General features: G+C 53.3%; 1 protein-coding gene across 9 annotated transcripts in view; it reads right to left on the bottom strand.

The window, feature by feature from the left end:
- Nucleotides 1-1,766: 1,766 nt before the first annotated feature.
- Nucleotides 1,767-20,306, bottom strand: part of SUSD6 (sushi domain containing 6) — a 133,449-nt gene continuing 114,909 nt past the window's right edge. For 6 of the 9 annotated variants that reach the window (XM_029059998.2, XM_029059989.2, XM_029060044.2 and 3 more), the window contains 5 exons: nt 19,974-20,054; nt 12,147-12,344; nt 10,523-10,661; nt 8,054-8,496; nt 1,767-5,983 (listed from right to left, as the gene is read on the bottom strand). In XM_029059998.2, coding sequence (XP_028915831.1) covers nt 5,958-5,983; nt 8,054-8,496; nt 10,523-10,661; nt 12,147-12,344; nt 19,974-20,054 — 887 coding nt within the window. In that variant the 3' untranslated portion in view covers nt 1,767-5,957. The remainder of the gene's footprint in view (nt 5,984-8,053; nt 8,497-10,522; nt 10,662-12,146; nt 12,345-19,973; nt 20,055-20,306) is intronic. The other 3 variants (XM_029060026.2, XM_029060052.2, XM_029060063.2) reach the window with 1 other exon arrangement.

Below are 20,306 nucleotides of genomic sequence, written 5' to 3'. Positions count from 1 at the left end.
AGATCACCTAGTACCTCCCCAGTGCTTAGTATGGTACTCGGCACATTTGCTTAACAAGTCCCGTTTAGTTAAGTCGGCCCCACTCTCCTGAAGAGAGAATGTGCAGACGATACTCTTCAACTCAACCTCCCCCTGTGCTGTCCCACCTCCAACCTGGAGGGAGTCGGTTGTATCTAACGGACGCAGAGCCCAGATGCATGCAGAAAAAGCAACTGTACAGCCCGGGCGGTTGTCACGTGTCTCCAAACCATGTGTTATCCCTTTCCAGAAAGAAGCATGGCCTAGCGGACAGATCACGGGCCTGGGAGCCCAAGAACCTGGGTTCTAATCCTGGCTCCGCCACCCTTCCGCTGTTCGACCTCGGGCGAATCACTTAACTCCTCTGGGCCTCGGTTCCCTCACCTGCAAAATGGGGATTCGATCGCTGTTCTCCCTCCAACTCAACACATAAGTAAGACCCATGTGGGAGCTGTTTCACTGTTTGACACATAGTAAGCACTTAACAAATACTACGATTCTAATGACCATTATTCCCCCAGCAGTGTGCAGGGAACGGAAGCACATGGAACTACAGAGGGCCCTGGGCCCTACCCTTTTCTTCAAGGAGGTGGGGGCCAGCCCTCCAGCCCTTCCCTCCCTCCCTTCCCCCTCAAATTTCGAAAGACACATGCCTGAACGCTTCACACCGAGGGCAAGGTCTCTCTCGGCAATCGATCTAACATTGGTATTTACTGAGCGCCGCTTGGGAGACCACCGTAGGACCTGGGTTCTAAATCCGGCTCTACCGCTTGTCTGCTGTGTGACCTTGGGCAAGTCACGTCAGTCCTCTGTGCACTAATGTCCTCCTCTGTAAAACGTGAGCCCCGGGTGGGGCGGGGACTGTGTCCAACCGCATTGGCTGCATCCACCCCAGCACTTAATACAGTGACTGACCCGGAGCACCGATTGTGACAAATATCACAATCATTATTACAATACAAAAGAGTTGGTAGACGCATTCCCTGCCCCCAGTGAGTTGAGAGGCAGCGTGGCTCAGTGGAAAGAACCCGGGCTTGGGAGTCACGGGTCATGGGTTCGAATCCTAGCTCAGCCGCTTGCCAGCTGTGTGACTTTGGACAAGTCACTTAACTTCTCTGTGCCTCAGTTCCCTCATCTGTAAAATGGGGATTAAAAACTGAGCCCCACGTGGGACAACCTGATCGCCTTGTATTCCCCCCCAGGGCTTAGAACAGTGCTTTGCACATAGTAAGCGCTTAATAAATACCACCATTTTATTTATGGTCTAGAAGGAACAATGCCAAGTCAGGGACAAACGCCAGATCAGTGTGCTCCAGGGCTCCTGGGCAGGTTGGGGCTTAGGCAACTTCTGAGACCCTCCACTGGCCCCTCCACACCTCGCACCTCGTGGTGGCTCGGGCAACTCCGGGTCCCGGGGGGCAAGAGGTCACGGACGGGTGAGACCAGGGCAGTCTGAGGAGCCAGCGGAGGGAGCCCTCCTGGGCCAGGCTGGGTTCCTCGGGGGCCCCTCTACCGGCTGGCCCAGCTCATCCAGGCCGGGGGGGTTACTCGCTTTCTGCGGCCGAGCCCGGTGGGGGGCTCACGGGTGGGGTTCGGCGAGCCGGCCGTCTGTCCGGCCCTGCCCGAGGCCCGTCACGCCTCTACGGGCTCGACACGGACGCCCCGACACGGCCCGACCGCCCAAACCCCCTTCACCCCGGGCTTTGCCGCAGACCAACCGAACAGATCGCCGCCGACCGGCATCTCGCTTCAAAAGAACCTTTTCATTTTTTTTATTATTTAGAAATGCAGCTATATACATAGAACAATTAAAATTAAATTAAACTTTGTACAAATATTAAAATACTATCTTCACACCCACTGCAATGTACAGGATACCAAAAAAATATATATATATAAAATAAAGCAAAATGAAACTGACGGAGCGACGCCCTGCACGGCCGATCCATTCTGCATCCGTTGTTGCTTTGAATCCCACTTACATCTCAGTACCATTTACGCACGAGGTTCCACAGTGGTGCAACGCCGATTGCAAAATGGGAAGAGAGCGTGGAAGGCCACCAGGCTCTCTTGCTCTGGGGCGGGCCCCCGCCCGCCTCCCGCCCCCCGGGGCTGCGGGGTCATTGCCCGAGGAGTCGGGTGGGTGGTCCTCCCTGGCTGCAGTGGCAGGGAGCGGGTGGCGGTGGCAATTTCCCCTGCCCGCTCCCCACCGGGGAGGAGGTGAGCTTACAGAAGCTGCCTCGGTGGCTACGCGCTTCTCCCCACCGGGGGTCTGTTCGAGGTTTCCTTCAGGGCAGAATGGATCATCGACTCAAGAGTGAAGAGCGAGTGACTTCTCCAGGAAGCGGGACCGTCGCCCAGGCTCCTTAGGGGAGCTACCGTGCCACTCTCTCAAAGCATCTGTTCCAAGTGAAGCACGATGGAACCCAAAACCAGTCCGGCCCTGCCGTCCTCACCCCTGGCGGCGGCTTCACGCTTATTGGCGGCATGGGGCCTGTGGGTCACCTCCAACCTGGCCTTTCTTCCACACTGCCCTCTCTGCCTCCCCCTTTCCTGCCCCCAGCACCGCCCTGAGACATAAAGCTCCTCAACATGTCCCCTCCCCTTCACTCTCTCCCCACCACCGATTGGGAGAAAGAGGCCGGAGGCTTCCATGGGTTGGGTGGGGAGGAGGGGACGGTGGGCACGGCTGTGGCTGCGGGGTGGGGGGCAGGTTGACGATGCAGCCCCTCAGTGCCCCCGGGAAAGAAAGAAGGCACATTCCACCCTTTCCTTGTCCTCTTATCTTCTCTCCATCTCCACAGCCTGAGGAAGAGGGAGTGGGGGCTTGGGTGGGGGGAAGGGGGAAGAGGCCAGATGGGAGGAAGAGCCAAGGAGAAGGACAAAGAAGAAGCGGGGCTGGGTTTTTACAGGTGGGTGGAAGTGGAAGATTTTTTCTTTTCTATTTCTTTTTTTAAGCACGGGGTTTACAAAATGTGCACTGAAATGCTGTGGGAAGCAAACACGACTCAACCAGAGGAGCCCTGGATAGGAATTAAAGAAAGAGACCTGGTGCCACGGTGGAGAGGGCCTGGGCCAATTTCCCGGGCCAGAGAGAGAGGACAAAAAAAATTGCACAAAGTGCAATCTTGCAGAAAGAGCAGAAGGCGGTCAGGAATCATCCGGCTCTAAGAGGGCAGGAGGGCGGTAAAAATGAGGAGACTTCTGAGTTCACGGCCACTCCGACGTGTCTGTGCAAGACTGGGGATGTGAGCCTGCAGCGTCCCTTTGCTGTGCAAAACGAAAACCGGCCGGTCCTCGGATGCCGTGACCTGGGGATCCCTGCGTCCACCAGACCCACCTACTACGCTGCGGTCCGGCTTCATCAACTAGCTCTCTCCCCCACCCAGTTCACCGAATGCTCTTTCCTAGGCAAGAGGACCCCTTCCTGAGCCCATGAGCCACATCCCCGGAAAGAAGCTGAATTCCTTTTCAGAGGCTGGGCCCACAGCCTTTCTGAAACTTGCAGCGAGTGGAGCGGCTGCGGGGCGCGGGGGCTTTGGGCTGGGAACATCGGCAGGTTACTGGCCGAGGCGGTATTGGCAACCAGCAGCAGCGGAGTTCAAATGGGCTTTGCCTGTGGCCCTCCCTGTGCTCCCCTCCCCGTGGGGCTCGGGATGGAGGGGGCGGGGGGCAAGGAGAGGACTTTCTCACCCCAGATGATCGTATTCCCTCCTGATCCAGCAGCCCACCAGGATGCACGGAAGTCCCAGGAGAGCAGGGGCCTGGCCAAGGGGAGGAGCGGCCAGCTGCCTTAGAGAGGGCTGGGCAGTCGGGGCGGGGTCCACCAAGGAGACATGAGTGGCAACGCCTCCCCTCCCCACATTTTATATGCACTCCAAGGTTGCGGGCGAGGAGGACCAGACTGGCACTGGAGGCCGGGAATACCTTCTGCCTCGCCAGCTGGGATGGTTTTCTAAAATTTCTGCTCCTTTGTGATCTCGGGCCAGCCTTGGGTCCCAGCCCAAAGCCAGCTTGTGCCCTCCAGGGAGGGGAAGTTGGGGTGGGGGGAGAGAAAGGCAGGGCCCGGAACAGGAGGACTATACGGCCTCCTGATGGGCTCCTGATTCTGAGACTCTCTACCTCTGGCCCGCAGCTCCTTGGCCGCTCACGTCCGCCCGGCTGACCTTGGGGGTGGTGAGTGGGAAGACGGAAGTCGCAGGGGCCAGAAGACACCTACCCCGAGTTTAAGAAGATAAACGGCTCCCTACCGCGGGGAGTCAGGGAACGTATAGAGCGTGGTAAAGTGCATGGGGGTTGGGGGTGGGGGAGGGAAAGGAGTGCAGCTGACTGAGAGAAGCTACTACTTCCAGCTGATCTCTCTTGCGCCTTGCCACCCCCATTTCTCCCCTGACCACACACCTAAGGCAGCTGGTACAGCCCTCCAGGCTGCCGGTCCCCAATCCATACGACTGGAGGTCACTTCGACGCTCCTTCCGCCTCAACTGTGCCCCACAGGTTTTTCTCCAGCCTCGGCACCCGACCCGTCTCCGAACACCCTGGTCTGCTGGGACCGGGCGCTCCCTGGGCCGGAAGCTCACAGGGACTCGCCGAGCTAGAGGTCCCGAGGGCAATTTGACCCTGAGTGCGCCAATGTTTCCCTCTTGATCCGGAACCACCGCGGGATGTCTGGAGGTCCTGCACTGGCCGGCCCTTATGGCGACATTGCTCGAGTTACATTCGCCCACCAGCTCTGGGGAAGCAGTGCCCAGGTGAGTGGGAAGGAGAGACCCTAAGCACCGCCCTCCCCGCCGCACGCCCGCCCACCACACTTCCGTCCCCACACTGGCCAGGAAGACAAGGAGGTTGACTGAGACACCTGAGGAGGAAGTGGAGGAGGGAAGCAGAGTGGTGGGGACGGGAGGGAAAGGTTAGGGGTGAAGATAGAAGATGAGCTCGGAGCCCCTCTGACACAGCAGCACCAGGGGGCCTCCCCTGCCCCATTCTGAGCGGGAGAGACCAGGAAAACCACTGGCCCAGGGGGAGGCCACTCTTTTGCAGCAGATGGAGAGCAAATAGGTGCCACACTCTGGGAAACCTCCCCCAGCTGTTAGACGGGGAGAAGGGGAAGAGTGTTATTCCCCAGGATGGGCCGCCTCCCAGTGGTCTGCAGCTTAGTACTGGGAGTTGCTTAGGGCCCTTCCAGACAACCCCCATACTTCCGGGCCAAAGGCTGGGGGAAGCTGGGAGCGGGAAGTGGGGCATTGCATATTAAAGAAAGAACGATAACCCATCCTGACCCCGACCCCCGGGCTGGCTTCAATCATACAGTCTCCCGAATCTCCTCTCCAGGTGCTGGGGCCGACAGGATTCTGCGTGTTTCTCCACGCCCTCTCTCCAAGATGGCCACCAGGGGCTGCAGGGATCTGCTGTCCCGCACGAGGAAGGCTAAGGGGGGGCTTCCCCTGATTTCTCCTCTTCTCACCCTAGGGCCATCCTGGGGAGGGAAAGGAGACGGGGAGCAACGGCCGAGGGCAGCCGGTAAGGCCTGTGGGAAGCAGCAAAGCTGGCGTGAGGAGGGAGCGGGGGAAAGGCACACATGATCGCAGTGGCTCTCAGGCCCAACGGGGTCTGCGGGAGCCGCCGGCGAACGGCTGTCCGGGGGGCAGGGGAAGGGAGGGAGGGGAGGGCGGAGGGAGAAAGGGCCAGCCCCTCCAGCATAGCCCGGAAGTGGGCAGGCAGGAGAGGCCAGAGGCATCCCCGGTCAATCATCGATCGCCCTTTGGGTTTCTGGTGGGGATTCTTCTCCTCCAAGATGTCCTCCGCGGGGCAGGCCGCTGGGGTCCCAGGGCTTGGGGCGGAGGCAGCACTGAGTGCTTGAAACCCAAAATGGGTGGGGGTGGGGGGAAGGAAAGGACGCAGCAAAGAGGAAGGAGGCTGGGTGGAGCCCACAGAAGACCTCATGCTTCTTTCAACAATGGAATATCTGCAAGGCAAAGAGAAGAGAACAATGGTTAACTGGGCCCCGCCCCTGCAAGCCTCTCTGCCCTAGGGTGGGGGAGTGGGGGCGGGGGGAGAAGGACTCAAATGTTGACAAATGAACTGGACACAAATGAAGGGGTGATATCCTCTAGACCTCTCCAGCTCCTTCCGACCCACTCATCCTTCCAGGTGAGATTCCCTTCCTGTTTTCAAAATCTACCCCCTCACCTTCTAAATACTCTCCGGCCCACCTCTCCTCTCCCTAATTGCCATCTTCAAAATTGCCAACTTCAACGGCTCCCTCCGATGGCATCTTCGCCTCCGCCTCTAGCACACCCCTATGTCCTAAAAAAGATCTTCTCTGGATCTTACTGGACAGCCCAACTAACTACAGTGATGATGATGATGATGATGATAAGAGCTGTGACATTTGTGAAGCACTCACTACATGTTAGACTCTCTATGAAGCGCTGCCATAGATAGGAGATAATCAGGTTGGACAGAGCTCCTGTCCTATGTGGAGCTCAGAGGCTAAGCAGGAGGGAGAGTAGGCATTTAATACCCGTTGGACAGATGAGAAGATTGAGCCCCAGAGAAGTTAAATGCCTTGCTCAAGGCTACAGAGCAGGCAGGGCAAACCATAGCACAGCTAATACTTCCTTGTCTGTATTGTACTCTCCCAAGCGCTTAATACAGTGCTCTGCACACAGTAAGCGCTCAGTAAATATGACTGATTTCATTCTTCAAACCACTCATTTATCTGCTCTGTTCTGGCCCCACACTACAGGCAGGAGAGCAGAACTTTCCTTTACCTCCAATCCACTGCCTAGTTTCATCAAACAAACAAGCCTTGCCTTGTGGCCCTACTAACTGCAGAAAAGAGAGAGAAGAGAATAGAGAATCAGCCCAGGAAAATGTGCTCTACTGGGGCCGGTGCTCCATGACCTTGGGGTTGAAATCCTAGAAATCCCAATCCCACTCGGCTGCACGGATCATTTTTCTAAAAAAAGGTCCAGTCCACGTCTCCCCACTCCTCAAGAACCTCCAGCGGTTGCCCATTCACTTCCACATCAACAGAAAATCCTTACCATCAGCTTTAAAGCTCTCAACCAGCTCACCCCCCCTTACCTTACCTGAATGCTCTCCTAATATAGCCCGGCCCACACACTCCTCTCTTCTGGGGCCAGCTTACTCGCCGTTCCCCGACCTCGTCTATCTCGCTGCAGACCTCTTTCCCACGTCCTTTCCCTAAGTTGGAACGCCCTCCCCTTCCATATATGCCAGCTACCACTCTCTCCACCTTCAAAGCATTATTAAGGTCATATCTCCTCCAAGAAGTCTTCCTGGATTAAGCCCTAGCAGTCTTGCCCATGCCTGCCCATCTTTCTGCTTTGTCTATGCACTTGGATCTAGGACCTTTGGGACTCTGATACCTGCCCCATCCCCAACCCCACAGCACTTCTATACCTATCTTTAAATGACATTAAATTGCAAATTACCTATTTATATTAACGACCGTCTCCCCCTATACTGCATTCTATACAGTATACTTGATTCTCTTTATATGCTATTGTTTTAATGAGATGTTCATCCCCTTGATTCTATTTATTGCTATTGTTTTTGTCTGTCTCCCCCTATTAGACTACTAAGCCCATCTAAGGGCAGGGACTCTGTTACCGATTTGTACATTCCAAGTGCATCGTACAGTGGTCTGCACATACTAAGCGCTCAATAAGTACTACTGAATGAAATACTATTGAATGAATACTGTAAGCTTGCTGTTGGCAGGAAACGTGCCTGCCAACTCTGTGGTATTGTACTTCCCCAAATACTTAGTACAGTGCTCTGTTTATAATAAGCGCTCAATAAATACCATTGCTAGAGAGGGAATATGCTTCGGGGAACTGCGGACACACATCTCTCTTCCCCTCCACTCCTCTCCCTCTGAGGTTGGCATCAGCACTGAGGGCAGGAGCGAAGCTTTCACCGGTCACATGCCCCACCCCGGAACCCTACCTCCGCCCCCGGCTCCCCCTCAGGCCACACCCCCCCTCCGGACCCTGCCCCTGCCTACCATCTGTGTATTCCTCCGAAGTGAGGGACAAAAGGCTTTGGATGTCACTGTTTTCGGAGTCCGATGCATCTTTGCGGGCCGCCGTCCAGGAGGGTGCGGCAGAGGCAGAGGCTGAGGCGCAGGCCTGGTGCACGATGGCAGTCTCTGAGCGCTGGGCGCCATGCACCTCGCTCGACAACCCCGACTGGCCCGGGGCCTCGGCCTCTTCCCCAGCCGGGCAGGAGCCGGGGGCGCTCCGGTCCCGGTCCAGGGCCTGCTGCTGCAGCATCTCCCTCGCACCACTTGGCCCGGCCCCTTCGGACAGCACGATCTGGATGCGGGAGTCTGTCGGGGGGCCGTGGTTGCCGGTGTGGCCGTAGACCGCTTCCTCGTACGATGGCAAGGACACCTGGACCCCGTCCACCATGATGGACACTTGGTTCCCGGACACCCCTTGGTCACGTCTGTATTCGAGGAGGAAGAGCGGGTTGGGGGAAAGCCAGAACCAGTTAGGGACTCACGGTGACCCCCATCCACCCAGGAATCTGGGGACAAAGAGCTGAAAAGGCCGGTATCCCTCCTGGACCACTGGGACGGGAGCCTGAGAGGAGGGCCCACGTCCTACCTCTGGCCTGGAATGCCCTCCCTCCTCAAGTCCACCAAACGATCACATTTGCCCCCCTTCAAAGCCCTACTGCAGGCTCATCTCCTCCAAGAGGGCTTCCCTGACTAAGCCCCCCTTTTCCTCAGCTCCCCCTCTCCTCCCCCACGTGGCTCAGTGAAATGAGCCTGGGCTTCGGAGTCAGAAGTTATGGGTTCGACTCCCGGCTCTGCCACTTGTCAGCTGTGTGACTTTGGGCAAGTCACTTAACTTCTCTGTGCCTCAGTTACCTCATCTGTAAAATGGGGATTAACTGTGAGCCTCACGTGGGACAACCTGATTACCCTGTATCACCCCCAGCGCTTAGAACAGTGCTCTGCACATAGTAAGCGCTTAACAAATACCAACATTATTATTATTATCGCCTCTACTCGCTCCCTTTGCTCTACCCCCGCCCCCCACCCTGCAGCACTTGCATATATATGTGCGTATCTATAATTCTATTTATTTACATTAATGCCTGTTTACTTGTTTTGATGCAGCTATATCTATAATTCTATTTATTTATATTGATGCTATTGATGTCTGGTTACTTGTTTTGACGTCTGTCTCCTCCCTGCTAGACTGTAAGCCCGTTGTGGGCAGGGATTGTCTCTCTTTATTCCCGAACTGTACTCTCCAAGGGTTTAGTACATTGCTCTGCATATAGTAAGTGTTCAATAAATACGACTGACTGACTGACTGACTGACTGAATGAATGAGGGATGGGATTCGTGGAAAGGGAGGGTGAAGATTTGGGGTTTCCGCTTCTAGTAGATAATCTTGCATCTAATCCAGTGCTGGATAGCGCTGGGCACACAGAGTAAGCACTTACAAATACCACAATTAGTAATAAGCTCATTATGGGCAGGGAACTTATCTGCTAATTCTGTTGTACTATACTCTCCCAAGCACTTAGAATAATGCTCTGAACATAGTAAATGCTCGATAAATACCACTGATGGACTGATTATTGACTGTGCTGCTGTCTCACACTATTAGCTCTCAGGTGCCTCAATTCCTGATGTTTTAGTCAGGAGAATCATTTCTGATTTCATCTTGGGTCACATGGGAAGCTGTGAAGGGTTACTTAGGAGATGTGATTTGGTAAGAACCGCTGGCATAGGCAGTGTGCCCTCGCAGCATGCCAGGGGGCCGCCGGTTCCAATGACCTGCCTGCAGTCCCGTTCTCCAGGTTCAATGAGCCACAGCGAACCAAAGTAGGGGACAGTGCTAGAAAATGGAGGCCAAATGGAGGTGGTGAAACATGGCTTTTCTGGGTGGTCCCAGGTAATTCCTGGCTGCTATGGGTGTGTGGGTGATGGGGGAATTCTGGCCTAGAGCCTGCACCCTAACACGAGACCAGTCAGACTTCAGCCTGCCAGGCTAAACTCACACGCATAGTTAGTTGCAGGGGAGGGGGGGGCAGGCAATCTTGTCTCCTATTTGAGAACCAAGGCTGGCCCTTTCATGGGCTGGGCGGCTCCAGGTGAGGGGACACCGGAAAAGGAAGTTCCATGACCAACAAAGGAAGGAGAAAAACAACTACCACCCCTCCGGGCCTGACTCTGGCCATCCCCTCTCCCTCAGCCCTGACTCCGGCCATCCCCTCTCCCTCAGCCCTGACTCCTCAAAAGGAAGACTGGAATAGCTTCTGTCAGGGACAAGTGCCAGATCCATATGCCCTTTGGCAACCTAGCCCAGAGGGTGGAGAAGGGTAAGAGCCCCAACTTCCAGAGAAAGGCAGCCGCCCACCTCTCCTGGGCAGCTTTTCCACGCAGCTCCCAGCAACCTTCTCAGCCAACTGCCCAACCCCCACCACTCTTTCCTGGCCCGCCGGGGGAACTCACCTGCTGTGGTGGAAGGACTTCAGTTTCGGCTGCAGCAAAACGAAGAGCACAACTAAGAGGAGGATGAGTGCCACCGAGCTGGCCGTGGAGGCCACGATAGACAAGGTGGGCACGCCAATCGTCGGGTGAGATTTCGTGTCTGCAGAAACGAGAAGCCATTAGAAGAGCTTCACTCTCATCCGACCCCAAGCCTTCCAGAGGCAGCCAATTTCAATGTGCAGGGTGAACAGCTTTAGAACCTGGACCTCCCTCTTATAGAGCTTTTCGGACCGACTGCCATTCCTCCCTTGGTTGACTGTCAATGATCCTGCCTCCCACCTGTCACTGCTGCCTTTCAATCTCTCATATAAACCAAAGACATCCCCGTCTCTGAGATGGGTGTATTAGATCACCAACTCCAGACACTGGGTTTTCTCTAACTACGATGCTTCCTAAGAGGGTCTGTGCTGTCTCACTAAATTTCAAGTGTGTTTCTTACCATCTTTTTCCCGTACGTTTTTGCACTTTCACCTGCCGTTTTTTATGACATTGGTTAAACACTTCACTACGTCGCCAAGCACTGTACTAAGCACTGGGATGGATACGAGCTAACCCAGTGGGACACAAGTCCTTGTCCCATGCGCGATCACAGTTTTACTCTCCATTTTACAGATGAAGTGAGGCCCAGAAAAGTGAAGTGACTTGCCCACGGTCACAGAGGGGACAAGTGGTGAAGCCGGGATTAGAACCCAGCTCCTTCTGATTTCCAGGCCCTTGATCTTTCCACTAGGCCATGCTGCTCCTCTGTCTGCATACCTCTGCAATTAGATGATAAGCTCCTTGAGGGCAGAGGCTGGGACTGTAATTTCTCTTCTCTGCGGCCAAGCAGCCAATACAGTGTTCGGCTCCCACGCACCTGGCAGGGGCTTGAAAAATGCAGCATGGCCTAGTGGATAGAGGACGGGCCTGGGGAGTCAGAAGGACTTGGGTTCTAATCCCGGCTCCGCCACTTGTCTGCTGTTACCTTGGGCAAGTCACTTCACTGTGTCTCAGTTACCTTATTGGTAAAATGGGGATTAAATGGTGAGCCCCACGTGGGACGGGAACTGTGTCCAGTACAGTGCCTGATACACAGTAAGCGCTTAACACAATTTTTTTAAAAAAAACATGAAATTCCATCGCCCTGAGTTAATTTTGCTTCATCTTCCTAAGGCACAAAATCTCTGGTGCACCCTAGAATCTTCATACTCCCCCGTGTTGCTGCACCTGAACTCTTGGCTGGACCCAAAGCCTCAAATACCACAGGGAGCTGGTTGTTCCTTGCCCCTCGGAAATCCTGGTAAGCTATTTTAGGTTAAATACAGCTTTGAATGAGAAACCCATGCGTGAAACCTCGATATAGGCACATGACACCCATTTTCCCGTAAGCTGTGGGGCTTTCTGGTGGTGTGAGTCAAGGAGGGAGTTAAGAGAAAAGGAAGCCGGCTAACCCACCCCTCTGGGCCAAGAAAATGGGAGGCCCAGTCAGGAGGATGCCAGGTTCACTGGGCCAATACTCCACGGTGCAAAGAAGACAGGAACTGGGCTTGAGCCCTGACCACTCTCCCGCCCTGACCAGTCTCCCTCAGAGTCGCCCGGCACTGACCTGGGCTAAGCCGACAGCTGATCTCCATGGGAGGGTCCCATTCCCCGTTCTTACAGGTCAGGTATTTGTAATCCCCCTTCAGCATGTAGCCTTCATCACACAGGTACTCGATGACGCTGCCCGACGTCAGGGGGTACTGGCAGGGCGTGGGGTGGCATACGTAGCCGCCATTCTCCGGTGCTGGTGGCTTGGGACACACTGGGGAGAAGGGAGAGAACCACAGAACAGGCGTGAGGGATGGGAAGACATTAAAATTCCAGTCAGAAAATGCAGCAGGAGGAGGCACGCAAAACCAGACCTCCAAAAGGAAACCCAAGTGGAAACCCATTCACTCACCCTCCTCGGTGTCTCCCGTCTGTTGGGAAAAAGAGGCCCCAACACCCACGCCTCTGCCCCCACCTCACGTAAACCCTTGCACCCACTCTTCTTTCCTCCCTGGCTGCCATCTTCAACGGCTCACTCTCTGATTGCTCCTTTCTCACTGCTTTTTCTCTCTTCCTCTGGACTGTAAGCTCACTACGGGCAGGGAACGTGTCTACCAACGTGTCTACCAACTGAGCACTTTCCAAATTCTCAGTCCAGGGCTCTGCGTACAGTAAGCGCTCAATGAATATGACTGATTTAATCATAGCTTTTAAACATCCCTTTGTCTCATCCTAAAACAACTCTCTCTGGACCTTTCTGCACCATCCAGCTTTGGCTTCATCTCCCCGTTACCTTTACCATCCTGGAATGGGTTGTTCACATCTACCGCCTCTGCTTCCTCCCCTTTCACCCTCCTCGACCCTCCGCAATCTGACTTCTGCCCACCTTTACTCCGCTGCAATTGCTCTTTCCAAGGATACCGGTGTCCTCCTCACCAAATCTAACAGACTGTTCTGTCCTAATCCTCCTTGACCTCTAGGTTGCCTGACACCACGGATGACCGCCCCCCTTCTGGAAACATGACTAATCTTGACTTCTCTGATACAGTCCTCTCCTGGCTCTATCTGGCCGCTTCTTTTCGGTCTCTCTCGCCGGCTTTTCCTCTGCCGTCCCACCCACTACCTGTTGGGGGGGGGGGGGGGGTGTCGTTCGAGGCTCAGTCCTGAGTCCTCTCCTCTTCTCAATCTGCACCTGCTCCCTGCTCTCATGGCTTCAACTACCATCTCTGCACGGATGACTCCCAAATCTACCTCATTAACCCCAACCTCTCTCCTTTGAAATCTTCCAAGTCCTCTTGCCTCTAGGACATCTTAACTTTGATGCCTCACTGACACCTTAAAATCAACATGTCCAAAACTGAACTCCTCATTTTTCTACTCAAATCCTCTCCCTGTCCTAACTTTATAATAATAATAATAATAATAATAATGATAATTGTGGTATCTGTTAAGCACTGAACTAAGTGCTGTAGCAGCTAGAAGAAAGTCAGGTCTCATTTGGAACTCACAGTCTAAGTAGGAGGGAGAGCAGGTATTGACTCCCCATTCTGTAGGTGAGGGAATGAGACACAGATAAATGAAGTGACTTGTCTAAGGTCACACAGCAGGCATGTGGAGGAGCTGGGATTAGAACCCAGGTCCTCTGAGTCACAAGCCTCTGGTCTTCCTAATAGGCCACACTGCTTCCCATCATAACTGACAACACTATCAACCTCCTCATCTCCGGGGTTCACAACCATGGCATTATCCTTGATTCCTCTTGCTCATTCAACTTCTCAAATTAGGTCACCAAATTCTGCAAGCCCCCTCTTCGCAACATCTCTAATATCCACCCCTACCTCTCCATCCAAATTTCCACCACGCTGGTTCAAACGCTAGTCATAGCCCACCAATACTAGCCTTCTCGCAGACCTCCCTGCCTCCAGCCTTTCCCCTCTCCAATCCATATATCATTCAATGGCTTCCCTGACTAAGCCTTCCTTTCCTCTTTTCCCAGTTCTTTCTGTACTGCCTTGACTTGCTCCCTTTACTCAGTCCCCCTCTCAGCCCCACCGCACTTGCGCACATAACTGTAATTTTATTTATGTATATTAATGCTTGTCTTCCCCCTCTAGATTATACGATTGTTATGGGCAGGGAATGTGTCCCATATTGTTGCACTGTACTCTCCCCAGTGCTTAGTACAGTGTTCTGCACACAGTACGCGCTCAATAAATTTGACTGACTGACTCATATTCCTACAGCACTGTTCTCGACAGATCTCTCAACTCGAACAGTTCAAATTGTCGCCCATCTACCTCTGCATCCAACAGAGACTTCTCACCACGGGTTTTTTGGCACTCCATCAGCTCTCTCCCCTTTACATATGCTCTGTCCTCTCCCACTATACTCCACTTTACACACTTTGCTTCTCTAAAACCAACCTACTCACGGTGCCATGTTCTTGTCTCTCTCGCTGCTGACCTCTTGATCACACCTTCCCTTCTCCCTGGAACTCTCTGCCTCTTCAAATCTAACAGAACATTGTTCTCCCCATCTTCGAGGCCCTTCTGAAGTCACAGCTCCTCCAGGAGGCCTTCTTTGATCAATCTCAACTCCCCACACTATTTTCCCCCAACTGCCACTTCAACACTTCTGCATCAACACTTGTACTTACCTTTATTTAGTTTCTATAATGATGATAGTAATAATGATAGTGGTGTTTGGTAAGTACTTTCTAAGTGCCAGACACTGTTCTAAGTGCTAGGGTAGATACAAGGTAATTGAACTGGACACAGTCCCCATCCCATGTAAGGCCCACAGTCCTACTCCCCATTTTACAGATGAGACACAGAGAAGTGACTTGCCCAAGATACACAGCAGACAAGAGATGGAGCTGGGATTGGAGAACTCACCTCCTCCAAGAGGCCTTCCCAGACTGAGCTACCCCCTTTTCCCTCTGCTCCCCTTCCCCCTTCACCTCCCCTCAGCTGAGCCCCCCACTTCCCTCTGCTCCTTCCCCTCCCCTCAGCACTGTGCTCATTTGTATATATTTTTATTACCCTATTTATTTTGTTAATGAGGTGTACATCCCCTGGATTCTATTTATCGTGATAATGTTGTCTTGCTTTTGTTTCATTCTGTTTTGCTCTGCTGTCTGTCTCCCCCGATTAGACTGTGAGCCCGTCCCTGGGCAGTGATTGTTGCCAAATTGTACACTCCAACCGCTTAGTAGAGTGTTCTGCACATATTAAACGCTCAATAAATACTATTGAATGAATGAATTGGAACCCAGGTCCTTCTGACTCCTATGCATAAGTTATGTTAGTGCCTATTGCCCCCATGAGATTGTTAGCTCAAGGGAAGGAATCATGTCTACTAACTCTATTGCACTCTCCCAAGCACAGAGTAAGTGCTCAATACATAATACTGATTGATAAAAACAGACGAGAAGGCTCTTTATCAGCTGCTTTGAAGAGCCAAACATCAGAGACAAAAAGGGAAGTTGTGGGAAATTCAGCTGCCTTTCTCTTCTTATTTTCAATGTAAACCTCCCTTGCAGATTAAGAAGCAAATACTGTTCAAGTAAAATGAATCGAAATCAAAACTAATCAGTTTCTTGATCTTTTTTTAATGGTATTCGTTAAGTGCCTACGATCTGCCAGGTACTGTACTAAGCGCCTAGGTAGATACAAGATAGTCAGGTTGGACACAGTCCTCGTCTCACATGGAGTTCACAGTTTCTGTCCCCATTTTGCAGAAATTTCAGAAGAGATTTGGCCCTCTGTTTCTGAACTTCCAAAACCTTGGTCTCTCCCATCCATCTTACAAATTTGCAGATATGGTGGCTAGAATTTTAGAACTCTCCTTCTAGACTGTAAACTCGTCAGGGACAGGGAATGCGCCTGTTATACTGCTGTGTTGTACTCTCCAAGTGCTTAGTCCAGTGTTTTGCACACAATAAGCGCTCAATAAATATGACTGATTGAACTCCACCTCTACCATATTGTACTCTCCCAAGCGCTTAATCCAGTTCTCTGCATAGAGATGGACTGACTGGACGAGGATGGTGTCTGGTAAAGTACAGTGTACAGTGTACATAGAAAGTGCTCAATAAATACCATTGAATGAATGAAAGAATGGACCAGAGCCTCACCGGAGGGGATGAGGGATGCTGAAAACCCTGGAAAGACAAAGCTAGAGAGAAGAAAATGAAATGAAAAGAAAAAGAGAGAAGCAGTGTCGCCTAGTGGGAAAGAACATGGACCTGGTAGTTGGAAGATCCGGTTTCTAATACTGGCTCCACTTTCTTTTTTTAAATGATATTTGTTGAGCACGTACCAAGGACTGTTTTAAGTCCTGGGGTAGATACAAGGCAATCAGGCTGGACACAGTCCCTGTTACACCTGGGGCTCAGTCTTAATCCCCATTTTATAGATGAAGTAACTGAGGCACGAGAAGTGAAGTGACTTGCCTAAGATCACACAGCAGACAAGTGGCGGAGCCAGAATTAGAACCCAGATCCTTCTGACTCCCAGGCCCAGGCTCTATCCATTAGGCCACGCTACTTCCCCCAATTGTCTGTTAGGTGACCTTGGGCAAGTCACTGAATTTCTCAGATCCCGTTACCTCATAAGCACTCAATACAGTGCTTTGCACACAGTAAGTGCTCAGTAGATACGACTGACTGAATGAACCTGCAAAATGGGGATTAAGACTGCGAGCCTCAGGTGATGATACAGTAACTGCATCCAACCGCATTATCTTGTAACTATTCCAGTGCTTAGTACAGTGTCTGGCACACAGTAAATGCTTAAGGAATACCATGAAAAAAACACGGAGAGGAAAGAAAATGGGAAAGAGATAGAGGGTGGGGGGTACCCAGGGAACAAAGTAAGAGCTGGGTCAGGGGTGACCCCGACGGAACATGGCTTCCTGGAGCTAGGAGCCAGGGTATGAGGGCCCAGGGATGACTCATTTGTGGGGGAGTCACAAGAGTTGGAGCAATCCACTTCGGAGATGCTACTGTTTCAATGGAGAGAGGATTTGGGAGAACTCAAGCAGAAACAGAGAGGCCTAGCAGGGCAGGGCCAAGAAGCGACCCTTCGGAGTGTGATGGACAGACAGCCTTCCCTTCGAGCTTCTTCCATTCATTCAATAGTATTTATTGAGCGCTTACTATGTGCAGACCACTAAACTAAGCGCTTGGAATGTACAAATCGGTAATAGAGACAATCCCTGCTCCTTTGACGGGCTTACAGTCTAATTGGGACATCCCTCGGCAACAGTGACAAAGGCAGTTTCGTGAACTGTCCACCCCAACGTAAATACACTTAATGGGCCCGATGGTAATCTGTCCCCTAAAGTAGGAAAGCTAGGCATTCAAAGAAAGAACACACAGATCATTTTCTTCCTTGCCATCCTCCTTCTCCACGGTTTGACAAGTGGCACCTTACTGGGGAAGGAGTCGTCTTCTCTTGGGAATGATGGTTGGGGCTTTCGAAACAGAAGCAGCATAGGTTTTTTGGGGGAGGGGATCATGCTCTTCTCCTGGCCCATTTCTGTAAATCTGTGCAGGCTGGTGGGCTTTGGGGGACAATGACAGAGAGAAGAGGCTACTCACTGATCGCCTCACTTGCCACTGAGAGCCCTGGGAAACTGTGAGGCAAGTATACTCTTAGGGAATGTCTAACTCTCGTCAGTCAACTGACTGATGGGGCTAGTTGGAACTCTTGCCCAAACAGTAGTCACTGATTCTTGTCGTGTTCCCCTGCCTAGCCCCCATTAACCCCTCCAGCCCCTAATCTATTCCCATCACTCCCTTGCCACTAGCTGCAGGGCCCACTGACACCGCCTTGACTCCATCCCCCAAATTTGAAGGGTCACCAGCAACCTCCCTCTGACCCGAGCTAACCCTTCCAGCTACCGGATAGGAAGCTCACGGTCCAGCCTGGATCCTTTTCCTAAAAGAATGTCTCACCCCATAAGAGGAGGAAGGGAAGCTTAGACACCACAGCCCAGCCAAAGCACTGGCCTGGTTGTCTAAGCAAACATGGGGGAGATGGGAAATGGGAAGAGAAGAAGGGCAGAAGTGAGGAGAAATCGCTACCCTTTTTGGAAGAGTTCGGCCTGTTAAAGCCTCCCCACAGCCCATCTCTCAGGTCAAGCGACTGTTTGGGAATCAGGCCGTCGGACCAGCCAGGCTGCCTTCCTTCTGTAGACTGGGGTGACCCGGGCACCTTCAACGGATTAGAGTCACGTTCCTACGTGCCCCTGAGACTGCCATCACCCTGCTCTGCCCCCTCTGTCACCTCAGAGGAGGGAAAGAGTCTGTCCTTTGTCTCCGCTGCCCCGTGGGGAAGTCAGAAAATGATCATCAGCTTGGACTAAGGGTGGGTTCCTGCATACACACCAACATGGCACAAGTGGACAAATCAGGAGCAAAGTAGAGAGGGGTGCCGGGGGCAGGGGATGGGAGAATCGCTGACTGCCCCTTCACCGATCCTCCGAGCCCACGCCAAGCATTAAGGAGTCAGCCCCGTCTTCCTTTGCTTCTCCGGGAAACTCTGCCCACAGCTCCAGGCCGGGTGACAGTCTGCAGAAAGGCCCCTTTCCTTCCAGGGTCCGTTTCTCGCGCCGGCCCACACACTAGTCGAGGGAGGTGGGACGGGGCTCTGCCGATGAGGACCCCTTGAGGACCCTATGGCACCGAGAGCTCGGTGGACTCATCCCTGGCCCCAGAGAAGGGGCAGAAGTGGAAGAGCCACGAATCTCTCCACCAACGGGAACCCGGCGACCTGAGGTTTTGACACCAGACTTGCCCTGGGGCTGGGGGCTGCCTGGGGGGCTTCAGCAATAGCAATGGTAGCAGCAGCAAGTGGCAGCAGCGGAGGCAGAGGCGGTGGTGAGAGCAGCAGGAGGCCTCTGCACTTTTTACAGGGTTGGGAAGGCTTTGGTGGGCACTGGACACGGTGGAGTGTAAGCTCACTGTGGGCAGGGAACGTGTCTACCAACTATGTTGTAATGTCCTCTCCGAAGCGCTTAGTAGAGTTCTCCGCGCATAGTAAGCACTCAATAAATACCACTGATTGATGAGCCGGGCGGCAACCTTGTGGGGGCCCTCTGGTCCCTCTGACCACACGGGACCTGGTGGGCCCATTCGTTGCTTTCCTGTTGTTATTGTTTCCACCTTCGCTTCTTTGTCTGTCACCCAAGCACTCCCCGACCTGATTCTTTGATTTGGAGTCCATGAAGGGGACGGGAATCTATATCGAATTCTCACCTGCTTAGTTTTTTTCCCAGTACTTAGCCAACGCTATGACCTCTAGTGGGTCTGTCACCCTTGACCTCCGGAAGCACTGAGGGGACCAGCCTCCAGCTCACATGATGATGAACTGTTGTGGCTGGAAAAGGGGGGGAGGGAGCAGGTGGAGGGTGCTACCAACCACCCTTTGGTGGCGTCCTATAGGGCATCACGACCTTGTAGGGTGTGGGCTTTCCTGCAGTGGGAGAGCCTTGTCCCCAGGCCCAAGCCCTGACTGATCAGCGCTAGAGAACGGGCCTACCAACTACCGTTTGATCCTCACCCCACTGCGTAGTCGAGCACTCTGCGCACAATAAGCGTTCAGTAAATAACACTGACTGGTTCGCAGCCAGGAACAGGCTCATTTCGCAGCCCAACACCACTGCCCGCTGAGGCCAGCAGGAGAGTGGCAACCTTCCAGTCCCTGTGCCCGAGGGCAAGGGAAGTGGGGGGTGGAGGAGGAGCAGCCTCTGGAGAGGCTCCGATGGAGGAGCGGCCCGGAGATGCTCGGATGGAGGAGTGGCTCGGAGATGCTCGGATCACACCCAAGGGCTTCCTGGGAGGGAGACCCTGCTGTGCAGGGAGAGTCCTTCCTTCCCCGCCCCCACCCACTGGTCTCACCTTTCTGTGATGTCAATCCCTTTATCTCTCCGCTTCCAGGGTGGAGGGCTCTGTTTCTCCCCAGGTGATGCTCCCTAGCAGCTGAAAAGGAGAAAAGAGGACCTTACTCTCACTTGGAGATGAGCCGCTACAGAGTCTATGGGGATCTGTTTTGGAGTCTCTAGAACAGAGCAGAGTTTGCAGGTGGTTCTCTGGGCTGGGCGCCAGGAGACCCGGATCCTCTGCCTGATCTGGCCCTCTACAAGGACCCTGGGCTCGGTTTCTTTGGCCTCAACCAAACTTTTACCCTGGGATAGTTCAGGACCTAAATCGGCAAAGGAGACAGAGGCCAGC

Source organism: Ornithorhynchus anatinus, chromosome 1 (genome assembly GCF_004115215.2).
Source record: "Ornithorhynchus anatinus isolate Pmale09 chromosome 1, mOrnAna1.pri.v4, whole genome shotgun sequence".
Taxonomy (NCBI): Eukaryota; Metazoa; Chordata; class Mammalia; order Monotremata; family Ornithorhynchidae; genus Ornithorhynchus; species Ornithorhynchus anatinus.
Note: the sequence above shows the minus strand (reverse complement) of the source record. Positions and strands in the feature narration are given on the sequence as shown.